Source organism: Rhea pennata, chromosome 18 (assembly GCF_028389875.1).
Source record: "Rhea pennata isolate bPtePen1 chromosome 18, bPtePen1.pri, whole genome shotgun sequence".
Classification (NCBI taxonomy): domain Eukaryota; kingdom Metazoa; phylum Chordata; class Aves; order Rheiformes; family Rheidae; genus Rhea; species Rhea pennata.
Window position 1 is genome coordinate 9,355,894 of NC_084680.1, and position 12,995 is coordinate 9,368,888.

Consider the following 12,995-nt stretch of genomic DNA (forward strand, 5'->3'; position numbering starts at 1 on the left):
GTAAAGGAGGTAGATGCGTTCAATCTTTAGACCAAACCTGGAGAGCAAGCTCACTTGGTCCTGCAATGTGGCCTAGGAAAGGGCTGGTGTGGAAACAACCCCACAACGACCCAGTCAGTGCTAAATGCTAAGTGTGGAGGCTGTTTGAAAACTGTGTTCTCCTGACTTTCAGTTTGAGAATGCTTCAGATTTTAATCCCCTTGTGGAAGGAGAAACTTAGTCTGAGGTGAGAGTATCAAGTTTATGTCACCCAGCTAGAAAGTTCTACTCCTGCATGTTTCAAAGTGACTGAAAGGATCCTGGGGTTTTCATTAATGAGATGAAGTGGCTATCAACTCAGATCTCTTCCCAATTTGTAAAAGCAGGGCTTGATACAAATCTGCATCTAACAACCATTAAATGTAATGACAATTCTTGGTCTTGAAAATTGCATCTTACGGCTTTCCCATGCGTTATCAAAAATGAGTGACTTGTCTCGTGGCTACACAGTACAATCCCTGTTGTCTGCCCAGAGATGTGACATGATTATGCTTTGTTAAATGCATCTTCTAAAATTCATCTAGAAAGAGTTAATTGCCCTTTGGCAACTTTTCCTTCTCCCTTCCCAAAAAAGGCTTTAAAATGTTAAAAAGGTCATGAGTCTCCTACAATGAAATGAACAAGTGTCTACAATATTCACGGTTTGTTTTGAAGTTGTGCTGCATGTATAGAGCTAGAAATGCCAGCAAAATTGATGAGTTTATTTTTATGTACCCATTTAATCAAAACAAATCTTTGGTAAGTTTCCTTTGCTCTCTTTCTTACTTGCAGTTTTTTTTTTTTTTTTTTTTTTTTTTTTTTTGGCTAGTGGTTTCTTCCAAGTTTGTGATTTAAAAGTTGTAAAACTCCTTCTTTCCCCACACCCTGTAATTTCTCCAGTTGAGTGGAGCTGATCTGTAAGTTCTGTGAGATTCCAAAGGAAGAATTGAACCATTGTAACATTGGCTGAAGCTTTTGTTAAGCAAATTTCATTAAGAGACTGAGACCTAACAGGTTTTCAGGAAATCAAATCCACTTTGACTAGCCCTGCTGCATCCTACTTGAAGCACTCCTGGGCTCCAGTGTATCCAGATGGCAAACGAGCCAGATATGTTCACTACATGCACAACTGACTCTGAAGTAATGGAAGGCAGCTTGGAATCCTGCACTGCTCCACTTGTATGAAGGGATGCTTGGGTTGCACTATGAATAAGAAAGGTGGTAAGCTGAGGTTTCTTTAAGGAAACAAGTACAAACAGAACGTAGTTGTGAGAAAGCTTAAGCTTTGTTTTTATGCCACAAGGTATGTGGCTGGTGACTTTTTGCCTTTGTGGAATGAAAGCTCTAGCTACAGAAGTAAGTCTCATGGAAGAAGGAGAAAGCATGTTTCAGTTGCAGTAGCAGAAACAATTCTCATGGCAGAAGGAAAAAGCGTGTTTCAGTTTAAGGTGACTCTTCTCAGGAATATGAATAGGTGTTCAAAAGCGCTGATGTTAGTGGGGATTCAGTCAGCACATTTTTTGCCTCTAATTTGTCACAAAGCATATCTTGGCCATCAAGCTTCTTGTTTGGAACTTGGCAATGTGCACACAAGGGGTCTGTATGTATTCTTAAAACAACATCATCCATGACCCCGGAAAGGGTTGCAACTCACAGTTTCAGATCATGCTTACGAGGTGGTTGGAAGAAGCAATGCGAGCCAAGGTACTGGAGCTTCCTACAGTGTTGCTAACCCCAGCCTGCTTCTCTTGAGGCAGGCAGAAGGTATCTGAAACTATATTCTCATTACCAGAGCCTGACTTTGGTGTTAGTTATGCTTTATGGAAAGAGACACTGAATATCCCTTTTTATGTCTTGGTTTTCTTCAGGTGGTGAGAACATCAAGAGCATAAATCAACAGTCAGGAGCTCATGTGGAGCTTCAGAGAAACCCGCCTCCAAACACAGACCCTGGTGTACGAATATTCACAATCAGAGGAGTTCCCCAGCAGATTGAACTCGCTAGACATCTCATAGATGAGAAAGTTGGTGTAAGTTCACTCTCTGTTGATGTTAGTTCCTATCAGAAGTGACATTCTTACTCATAGGTATGTGTAGGTCTGGACTTAAAGCATGGCACAGAATATGCGTGCTTACATTATTTGCCTTCAAAACCCTTTGCCTGTTAGCAGCTATTTTGAACTTTGGCCCTCCAGGATCCATTAGATTAGTCTTTGCTGTGGTCCCAGAAGCATCAGACTGCTGACATAATCAAATGTAGTGTGCAGCTGTATGAGGGAGAAAAGCTTTAATAAGGTATCAGAAGGCTGTCAAATGAGATTTTTGAAGGGAAGACACTGATGTTACTGCTTGAGAATGGCACAATCCTGGCACCATAACCCTGAAAGTAACAGTAAACTCCTTGCTCCAGTAAATCTAGGATGACTTTTATCTTTCAATTAATGCAGTGCTGTGGTATTGAAGCTTGGTAATGTCAGGATGGAATACTGCTGAAGGGGGAGACTTGAGTAAAAGATAGTGAGAAAAATACTGAACCGAGGCATGGTAAAACTGAAAAGCAACTTGTATGCTGAATTATTTGAGAAGAGAAAGCTTGATACCAAACCCAGGATCCAAGCTATTTGGAGCAAAACTTTGACTGTACCGTAGTCCCATTAATTCTTCTGTGGGCTGGCCGAAGTTGCTTTTGAAGTTAAGTGTGCTGACAGTCCTGAGAACTCTGTCCTTAGAGGACTGGTCACTTACAGGAGCTGGGATTTATTGGGGCATGTCCCAGGGTGTCGTCTTCCCTTTCCTGCTGCTCATACTAGCTGCCCCCACCCTGGGCTTAGACCTGGCTTTAAATGTTTGTGGATTCTGTGACAGGGTACCAGCATGGGTGGACCTGGAGGATTTGGTCAAAGTCCATTCAGCCAAGCACCTGCCACACCTCATCAAAAGTAAGCTGCTCTGCCTTTTGGGGATGGGCTGTGGGGAAATGCTGGGAGCTATAAGAACATTCAGAGAAGAATGGAGGGCTCTGAAGGGGTATATGTGGAGCCTTATGATTAAGCTTTCAGAGGCTTTTAAGCTTGAGTACAGGAAGGATTTTAGATGCTAAATTGTTTAAAAAAAAAAAAAAAAATCTCCAAAATTCCTGTCCCTATTGCAGTGAAAGCATGGAAAGAAGTTGGAATTGCGTAGAGTACGAGGGGTGCTATTCAGTATGATATGTTCCAATTCTGATTCAAGACAAACAGCAGCACAGTTAACTTAGTGTTTTGTGTTGTCCCTGTGTTCATCTGTTTGCTCAGCAATTTCTGACTCTAAGAAATAATTTAATTTCTGTGGCTGATTTGTGCGTGTGACCTGTTACGTATTTTACTGTCTACTTCAGTATGCCTTTTTGTCCTCTGTAGTGGTCCTCAGGCGTTCATGACGCAGGGTTGGGGCAGTACCTACCAGACGTGGCAGCAGCCTGGACAGCAAGTTCCAAGTAAGTGTTTAAGCCCTGGGTTTGAGAAGGAGTGTTGTTCTCTGCCCAATCTCTGCTTCATGACCACAAAACACAGGTACTTCCCTGAGACTACTTGAGTGAAAACAGCAGAAGCAGCTTCTGAGCAAAGGAGGTGGATGCAATTGTGCTCTGGTATGAGTTCAGAGTAAGCCGAAGTCTGCTGAAAACTGTCTGTAACCCTTTCTGTGCACTTAACTGCTTGTATCTGCTCTCTTTGTGTAGAAACTTGGCCTTTTCAGTTGGTCCTGTCTCATAACAAAATCCTTTCTGCCTCAGGCTCTCTCCCTTCAGGGTTTCCCAGACAAGCACTAACCAACCCCACTTCCCCTTAACAGGCACACCATGTCTGATGGTGATTTCTCCCCACCTCTCTGTTCTTGACCTTATAAACTCCTGATACTATATACATGTCCCTTATGAGCTTTTCTCACTGTTCAGCTCCCAGTCTGATGGAAAGACTGGGAAGCAGGGGCAGAAAATGGACAAGGGGATAGCTTTGGCTCTTATCCAGATTTGTTCTCACCAACTCTAATAGTGTCCCCTTATCTCCTTTTGGGAGTTGATGAAAACTGATAAGCGTGCATAGTGCTAACCACTGGGAATGAAGCCAACAGGATAACTGGCTTTCAGATAAATAAAGAAAGTAGCAGTGCACACATGTTATGGGTTCAGATGTTGAACCTAGATCACCCCTGGTGCTGGGGCTTCCCCTTCAGGCTGCTGGCACTGAATCAGGCTGACTCTCATTCTTCGGAGTTTGAAGCATCATTATCTCCCAAAACCCTGTTTAGTGCAGTTCAGCACGTTGGAATAGGGAGTTCTCCATTTCAGAATAATTGAAGTTATAGGTACTAGTAGCACTGGTAACGGCATCATGCTGTCTGTGCTTTGAACAGTAGGAGCAAGAGTTTGCCAAAACAAAGCAAGTTCCCAGTCTGCTTGGTAATCTCAAAGTTAATGTGACGGAGAAAGTAGTAGTGTCCAAAAGACATTTTTCTGTCACAGTTTTTCAGGTAGTAAGTACTTTTTAGTGGCCTGGTCTTGTGAAAACTAAATCTAACCAAGCGGGTTTTAATTTTAAAGAGTTTTAACGACAAGGGCCTTTAAATGCTGTGGTTGCTGTGGCTTAGCAATACAGTAGATTAATTCCAGTATAAATTCCTACTATTTGAGGTGCCTGAGACAAAGGGAGCATTGGGGAGCAAGGCCTGCAGTTGCACTTGTGATTCCCGGTGACACCAGTCACATTTTAATGTTTATGAAATGGTACATATCAGAAAACTGGATGTCCTCAACTTTTGCAGAGTTTTCCATCGATCTGCAGAAACTTGTAGAAAGTCAGTAACTACAGAAGTTTCAAGACAGTAAAATGCAACAGTGGACTAAAAAGGATGTCAAATAATATGTGAAATAATGTGGTACTGAAGAGGAGTATTTCCTATTAGCTTATTTTACAAGAAAATTGTTATTCATATTCTCTTTTGTGCACTCCCAAGAGCACTGGCCTTTCCTAGGCTTTGGGAAGCAGGCTCTTTCCTGCACAAGGAGAGCAGTTGGTGCAGCAGGGAAAGGTCTAGAAAAAAAGTGTAGTGTTTCTAGAAAATTATTCTCCTGTCCAGCCAGCTGCCACCCCTATGCCATTATAGACTATATTTTTTGTCTTCATATGAAGCCTTTGTTAAATAAATGCTTATGAAATGTGCTTTGCTATTTGCCTTGAGAGATGTCTTTGCAGCTCACCTTAATAACTTGTCCTCTGCTTGCTCACCTCTCCTAAACATCCTCTTACCCTGACCACCAGCCACTGGGGAAAATCTCCTTTACTGTGACATGTTCCAGACTTAAACCTCCTGACATTGGGACCTGGTGGTACCAAAAAAAAAGAAAAAGAAAAGAAAAATCACAGGTCCTTTGAATCCCCTGATACTGTTAGTGCAGCTTGTGTGTTCAGAAATGAAAATGACAACTGCTTTGCAATTAATTTGTTAGGTTTCTGGTGGCTCCCAAGACCTGTGAAGCATCCTGCCTTGCAATAATCCTTTTCCTGTGTAGGGTTAATACCACAGGGCCAATGGGGACAGATTTCAGCAGTTGAACCTGATGGAAAATGTTGGCTCTCCAGTTGCACGTCCACTTAGGATCCTCATGTTCCTGTTTGTAGCCAGACACACTCTGAAGGCAGTCTTGGTAAGGAGAGAGGACAGACAAGATAATGCTGTGCATTAAGCAGACTTCACTGCTTTCTTCTGCTGCAGATCACAATGGTACCCAGTCAGGCCAGGTGGAGTTCACCAAGGCGTGGGAGGATTATTATAAGAAACTAGGTAAATACCTGTTTTTACACTTCAAGTTTTAATTTGAAAACACTCTTGTGAAGATTCCCTTTCCCTCCTGTTTGAAAGCAAGTGCCGCAGCCTGTTTTTTCATGGCTTTGCTAGCCCTGTCAAAGAGCTGGCTGAGTCGCTCTCCAAACAGACTTCCTAGGGACAGATTTGAGAGTGCCCTCCATGTGGGAGGAGGGGCAGACCCCCACCCCTACACATGTATTTAGATTTTAATTACTTCCCCCATCTTAAATAAATTAACTGGCTGGGGAAACATTTTGCTGTGAAATGCATTTAGCTGCATGTCCTTTCAGTCTGCTGCGGACTGTAATTCTCCTAGAAGAAAAGGCATTGAAGGAGGTCCTTTGTTGGCATTAGCAGGTGGACAGTTGAGGCAGCCTTGACCTCTGCCAGAAAAGGTCCTGACTTGTAGCATTGGTCAAGTCTTTTAACCCGCTTTTATGCCCCTGGACAGGACACTGCTGCCCTATTCCCTCCACCCACTTCACGCTTCCAGTGTATTATGTTCCCCTTCCCCCCGCTTCAAAGCCCTCCTTCAGCCCGCGTTGCAGTGCAGGGTTGTACGTGGAGCGAGGGCAGTTGGATGGGCTGAGAAGAGCGCTCTTCCATGTTTCGCTCCTGTCCTTGCCTGCCTTCCATGTGTTTCATGGCTTGTGTTCAGCTGTCATGCTTTCACTGTGTTTGGCTTTCCTTGCAGCTTTCTAATTACTGTATTGCCTATTCAGGGGATTTTTTTGTTGTTGTTGTTTGCTGCATATCTGGCTGAGGGCTCTTTGCTCTAACTGTGACTAAGGGAAGTGCAGATTTCGTGCTTCTGCACCCAGCTGTTGGGACTGTCCCCTGCAACAAAACTTAGATATGCTGAAATGAAGACATTGTAGTGTTTCAAAGAGCGGGCCTGTGCTAAGTGAAGGCAAAGGCTCCTGGGTCTGCATAGGAGGTATTTGTTTGGCTGGTGCTGGCGGTTGAGTGAATCTCTGCGGCAGCATGGTCTTGGAGTGCGCGTATTGGCACCACTTGTCTTAGCATGGTGCGTGGGTCCAGAGACTGCGTTGCAGAGCCAGTCATGGCTGTTGGAAATGTTTCATGGATCCCTCACCAGAAAGCGCTTGTGAGAGTAGCACTGCAGGCTGGTGCAGAATTTGCAGCTGCCTTCCACTCTCTGGTAGGAGTTTGGCTACCCCAGAGCTCTGTGCTCAGGCAGGTGGTACACTCAACACTCAGACTGCTGGCTGTGTATGGGAATATTGTACAAGGGTGCAGTCCCCTCAAAATGAAGCGAGGTGACCCAAAACATGGCAGTTTCCTTGGCAGCTCTGTGGCTGGAATTGTGGCAAGGTCCCCAAGCTAGAAGTGAGTAGACTGAAGGTCTGGGGTGGCTGATGTACAAACCTGTTAGCTCCCAACCAGTGTGCTTTGGCTTGAGCAGGTCCCAGCGGAGGGGAGATTTGGCTTACTGCTCTTTAGCAGGGCACAGGTGAGATGAAATCAGGAACTTGACCTTTTCCTCAGCTTTCCACATCTGAGGGTGCCCGACATTGTAGAAAGGTGGAAGCTGAAGTGTGGAGTCTGGGCAGTTGAGCTAGAGCCAGGTCTGTCTAGTGGAAAGATATCACTAGCTGGAAACTGTCACCTGTTCCATATTGACATGCCCCTTGTTGTCATCTTTGCACAGGCCAACAGAGCCAGCAGCAGAACAGCCATCCCGATTACAGCAAAGCATGGGAGGAGTATTACAAAAAACAGAGTGAGTGAAACAGGGTTACTGGAGATGAATCAACTCTTGTTACAGAGTTAACTCTAATCCAATAACTTGTGTCTCCATCCCCTGCTGTTACAAGTTTCCAGCCCTCTCCAAACACCCTTTGGTCCTCTCCTGTTGGTGATGGTGCGTGTAGTTCTCCCACTGAAAGCTCTGTCTTGCTGCCTGCTGTAGAACTTTAGGAGAGGTGCTCTCCTTGAACTACAGTCCACAGTAGACTCCGTGTCCACATTGGCAGTTGGCCTGCCTGGAGGAAATGTTCACACATAACAAGAACTGATGCTGACAGAAACCCGAAAGCTGAAGCTGGGTTATCTGAGGGTAGGGAAGCTCCATACACAGGTGCATGGATGGGACTGTCCCTTTCCACTCCATGAAGAGGCACAGGATGCCAGCTTCTGGATTTACGTTTGACACCACGCTGCTGGAGCCCTCAGGCCAAGGACGAACAGTGCTGACTGTCAGACTGTGTCCCTTCAGCAGCAGGGATGGTCTCTTACGCTTTCTGGCTGCTGTTGGTTTGTGACTTGCAAGCCAGCTTAAAACCTGTCCTGTCCTATCCAAACAGCAGATAGCTGCTATCACTTTATCAGATGTCTGCAGCTGTTGGAGAGGGGCTGGCTATCCTTAAGCTTTACAAAAGGAGATCCTAAGCCTGGATTTCATCTTACCGAAATGCTCATTTCTCCCTTTTTCCCTTTTCCTCCAGGTCATGCTGCCAGTGCTGCTTCTCAGGCAAGTTCCCAGCCGGACTACACGATGGCTTGGGCAGAGTATTACAGACAGCAGGCTGCCTACTACGGGCAGACACTAGGGCAGGCTCAGGCCCACAGCCAGGTCTGTGTTTTTATTCTGACGAATCCCTTATCTGCTTCCCTGGGGGATCTGGGTACATTGGCCTTGCCCTAGTGGGGTGGAGATTCCACTTTGGGTTCCCACAGTGAGGCCAAGGGATATTTGTGACGGAGGAAGTAATCACAGAAGTGAAAACATGCTTACTGCTCCCTGTTGTGTTGTAGCAGTGTGTCTTATTCTCTGTACAGGGTGGGCTTTTTTTAGTCATTATTATTATTACTTCTCCTTCCCTCCCCCCCCCCGGTGGCCGCCTTCATATGTCTGAGGTTGTTGTGTGGCTCTTGGAAACTTAAGTAAAATCATGAAACTGTGCAGTCACGGTGGCATGAAGCTGTTACAGAAGATCATGCAACCCTGAACCATGTGTGCAGGCTTCGCCTTTTCTCTTGGAAGCTTTGTGCTAAGTTAGCAGCTGGGCATTTGCCTGGCAAGTACCATATCCTGAAAGGGAAGGGAACATTACTAGAAAAAATAATTCAGATTAAATAGCTGTCAAGTCAGATCTCACTTCACCTGTTACTCAAGCCCTGAAGCTCATTTTTGTGGCTTTTTAGTGAGGGTTGTGTGGAATTTATCCTGATACTTCCATCAGGGGTTTTCTAAGCACCAGGTTGGCTAAAGTGATTGTCTTAGTATTTGGCAAAAAAATATGTGCACAGAACACACTTGTGCCTCCGTATCAGATGTTTCTCCCAGCTGAGTCATTTTCTTATTACAACCCTTCGGAGCAAAAGCTTAACGCTTTGGGTCTGAAAGCAGGAGGCACGGCCAAGCCTGCGCCGCCGTTTTCCTCAGACGGCTGCAGGCTGCCCAGCCGCCCGCCGCCGCGCTCCGGCGCTGGGGTCGGGTGGGGCGAGATGGGCGCAGGAATCAGCGCTTGCCGCGGGCGCCGCTGAAGTGTGACCTCCAAACAGCGATAAAAGGCAGTTCTCTTCATTCCCTTAAAGTCTGGCCCTCCAGAGAAGAGAGATCTTATTGAATAAAAGTCATGAACCCCTGGAAGGAGAGCTCAGGGATAGCGAGCGGTAGGGCAGAGATCTCTCTGACAGCGATTTGAAGCATCCTTTGAGGTATACGCGCTGCTCTGCTCGAACGAGGAGTGAGAGACTCGGGGGGGGCAGGGTTAGACAGCTTTAAGAATTTGCTGCTGCTGAGTAACTTTTCCGTTTTCTCAATCTCTCTCTCTCTCTCTCTCTCTCTCTAGGAGCAGTAGAACAAGGTCCTTGTTGGCAATTTTTTTTCTTGGAATCATTGTGGAAGAAAACCTTTTTGTAACAGAGGTTTCTAGATTTGCAACATTTTGATGAAGACTTTTCTGTTTGTTTGTGAAACACTAGCTGTAGGATAATCTATACTGAACTTTTCTAAGAATCAGGAACAATTAGTAATGTACTAAACTTATGGACATACTGGTAATTTTGTTTCCAAATTTGTAAAAAACTCCGGGATTCTTTTTGGAAAGAAGCCAGAGAATTTGCAGGCACCAAAATGCACCCCAGAGCTGTGACATTTCAACATGTGGTTTTTTGTGTGTTTTTCCTTTTTAATTTTCAATCTTTTCTGTTGCAACAGAAAGAGTGGCTTGGAAGTCTTAGGTGGTATGTAACAAATCCTAAAAAGAAAAAAAAAAATTTAAACAGTATTTAAATATTCTTAAATATGTAAATTCATTAAATGTTTTACTTCTAATTTCTTGTATCTTGGCTGTCTTTGATTTTATTGCATTTTTTTAAAAACTGAACTATAATATGTATTGTAATTAATTATGTGAATTCTGTATTGAGACAGTTACTGTTTTGCTGTCAGGCAAGTTATGGGGGGGCATTTTGTAGGGTTTGTATAATTTCTAGAGTTCTAAAGGGGTAATATAAAAACGTGTTAATTTTTTTAGCAATACATTTTTTCATGTCTCCATTGCTAGTTGCATTTATGTATCTAAGACCTCCAAGCTTGTTTAAAAAAAAAAAACAAAAAAAAAAAAACAAAAAAACCCTTCCTCTATGCTCTCAGAAATATAAATACTGTTATTTTTAATATTAAAATGAATCTGCTATTAGTACCTTTAACAAACACTGTGGAACATAAAACCATATAAAAGGTAGTAACTATTTTTTAATTCCAAGGTGTTTTTTGCTTTTTCATTTCTTTTAAATATTTTCTTATCTAATATTTGTCAAATTACCTAGAGAAATAAATGAATCTAGTATTAACCACAGTATGCTCTAAATAATTTTGATTTAATAAAAGGGATAATATGATTTCCAATGTTTACTGTAGTGTTTCTTGTACAGATAACAGTGTATTTTTAAAGGAAAAACGGAATTGAAGCTATTTTTTTCTTGCATTTTTAATTGACCTGCGGGACATTCCGTTTTGAAATGTACTGAAGTTTCTGTTCTTGGGTTCTTTCCTTATTTTTCCTTATGCTTGAAATGTCTAACTATAAAGAAACGCAATCGGATAATGTTGAGCATGGTGTTTAAAAAAAAGTGTTCTTTTTATTTGACTGACAGTTGCATTTTACACTCTATATAATAAAATTTCCACAAGATGTCTTGTGGGTGAAGTATTTCCCGTCTGTTTTACTCGGTTTGCTCACTCTCTGCTTTCCCGAGGTCCCCGCTGCCTGCGCAGCAGCTATCTCCACCCGGAGACTCGCAGATCCTGTCGCCTTTGCGCTCGCTGTGTCATGTTACTAGTTTGGAATGACTCCGTTGCGTCAACTTGAGCCTTAATTTTAGTGAAACTCTATTGATGTCACATCAAAGTGTCTTCTGACACGGTGACACTGAGTATTTCCACAATAAGGTGCTGTAACTGTAGCCGTCTGGGCCAGAAAGATTATTTTAATAAAGGGAAGTTTTCTGTAACAAGAATGGTATGGAGACTTTATCTACAGCTGTGTAAACGCTTTCCTGGAGTCAGCGGATCTTGGTTTTGATACCCTGCACTTGTTGCTCTTCCACAGCTTTGCTCCGTTGAGGTGGGAGATGTTGCCCAGCTCTCGTCCCCCAGCCCTCCTTCGAGGGGTCTGCGGTGGGTGCTGGTCGAACGGGGAGAAGCGCGAAGGGGTGCAAGCCTGGTGCTTCTCCTGTATTACGTAGGTTACGGAGCAGTAACTTCTCTTAGCTGTAACCAGGCCCAATTTGGTGATAGTTTTAGTGACTCTAGAGATCCCCTTAAAACATGAGTTTTGTGCTCCACCAACTTGAAATAGCTTCATCCACCACTACCAACCCGTCCAGGCAGACATCTGTAGCAGAGTTTGTGGACGGGGGAAGGGAGGGAGGAAAGAAGATCCCATCTGCAAAGCAGGGAGTGGGAGGCACATTGAGAGCCGGAAGAAAAGGAGATGTAGCATCTCTAAATATACCTCCAGAGAATCAAGAGAGACAGTGAAAGATGGGATAGTAAAAGCCACTTGGAAAGAAGGGAGAGGGGGGAAAATATGGCTAGAGGAGGGCATAAAGGCTGCTGATGGGAATTGGGAGCGGGCATTACCGAGAAGACTTCCTTCTAATTCATCTTCCAAGCTCTGTGCCAAAACAGCATTTGGCATGGTTCACAGGGAGCAATTGTGTGATAATGAACCCTAAGGTGTCCCTTAATTGAAGACTGAGTATTACAGATTGTGCCAATAGTCGTAAATGGCGCAGGATTGTGGGAGGATGCATTTTCTTAAATGTATCTGTAAGTACAGATTAGTGAGTCTCCCCAGTGAAATACCCATACTATAAATTATGGAAATATCTCTTTCTGATGCAACCTTTTATTGAGGGGGTGGGGCAGCAAAAGAAATAGTTTGCAAGCCTTTGAAATTTGGCCTGTCATTAAGATGGTGCCTGCAAAGCTGGGGTTTCATCAGCAGTCTGGTGTCCTGGAAGGCTAAAGTGCTTGAAACGGTCCCAAGTCCGGCGACTGGTTTCCATTACCGCTGCCCGCTCGCTGGGGCCAGACCCGGCCACGAGACCTCCGTTCGCTTCTGAATTGTGGCTGCTGTTTCCACCTGCACCGCGAGAGCAGTGGGGCCGGGAGGGGACGAGACCCCCCCCCCAGCCGCGAGGGCCCGGGGCGCCCGGCGCCTCCTGCATTGCCGTCGCGCCGGGCTGCTGAGCCCGGGAGCCTGCAGCCTCCGGCGGGTCGCAGAGAGGGGCCGAGCTGTCCCGCTCGGCCCCGGGGAAGTTTAATCCCCAAATCGAGGTGGATTTGAGCGCCGTGTTAGTTCTCCTAGTGGGCATAATTTGTTTGTGCTCTTACTCTTCGCTGCCAATCCTGCCCCCTCCCTGAAAAGCAGATATTTTAGGGCTCGCTGCGGCCTTGGCGGGCTTTGCAGCGAGAAGCGGTGCCGTGGGCTCAGTGCAGAGGCTGGCGGCGAGCGCCTGCTCCCCGGGGTGCTCTGCAGCAGGCGGAAAAGGGGCGTCTGGCGGGGCCTTCGGGGCTGCCCGGAGGTTGCAAAGCGGCCCTGGCATTTCGGGGTGCCCTGCTTTAACCCCGCTCCTCTCATGGGCAGCACTGGCGCT

At 45.0% G+C, this 12,995-nt stretch overlaps 1 protein-coding gene across 5 annotated transcripts in view; it reads left to right on the forward strand.

Annotated features, from left to right (window-relative positions):
• The window catches only part of FUBP3 (far upstream element binding protein 3), a 42,229-nt gene extending 31,185 nt beyond the window's left edge, over positions 1-11,044 (forward strand). For 2 of the 5 annotated variants that reach the window (XM_062590863.1, XM_062590864.1), the window contains exons 14-20: positions 1,887-2,047; positions 2,883-2,956; positions 3,416-3,492; positions 5,769-5,837; positions 7,534-7,605; positions 8,330-8,457; positions 9,680-11,044. In XM_062590863.1, coding sequence (XP_062446847.1) covers positions 1,887-2,047; positions 2,883-2,956; positions 3,416-3,492; positions 5,769-5,837; positions 7,534-7,605; positions 8,330-8,457; positions 9,680-9,688 — 590 coding nt within the window. In that variant the 3' untranslated portion in view covers positions 9,689-11,044. The remainder of the gene's footprint in view (positions 1-1,886; positions 2,048-2,882; positions 2,957-3,415; positions 3,493-5,768; positions 5,838-7,533; positions 7,606-8,329; positions 8,458-9,679) is intronic. The other 3 variants (XM_062590866.1, XM_062590865.1, XM_062590867.1) reach the window with 3 other exon arrangements.
• Positions 11,045-12,995: the final 1,951 nt, after the last annotated feature.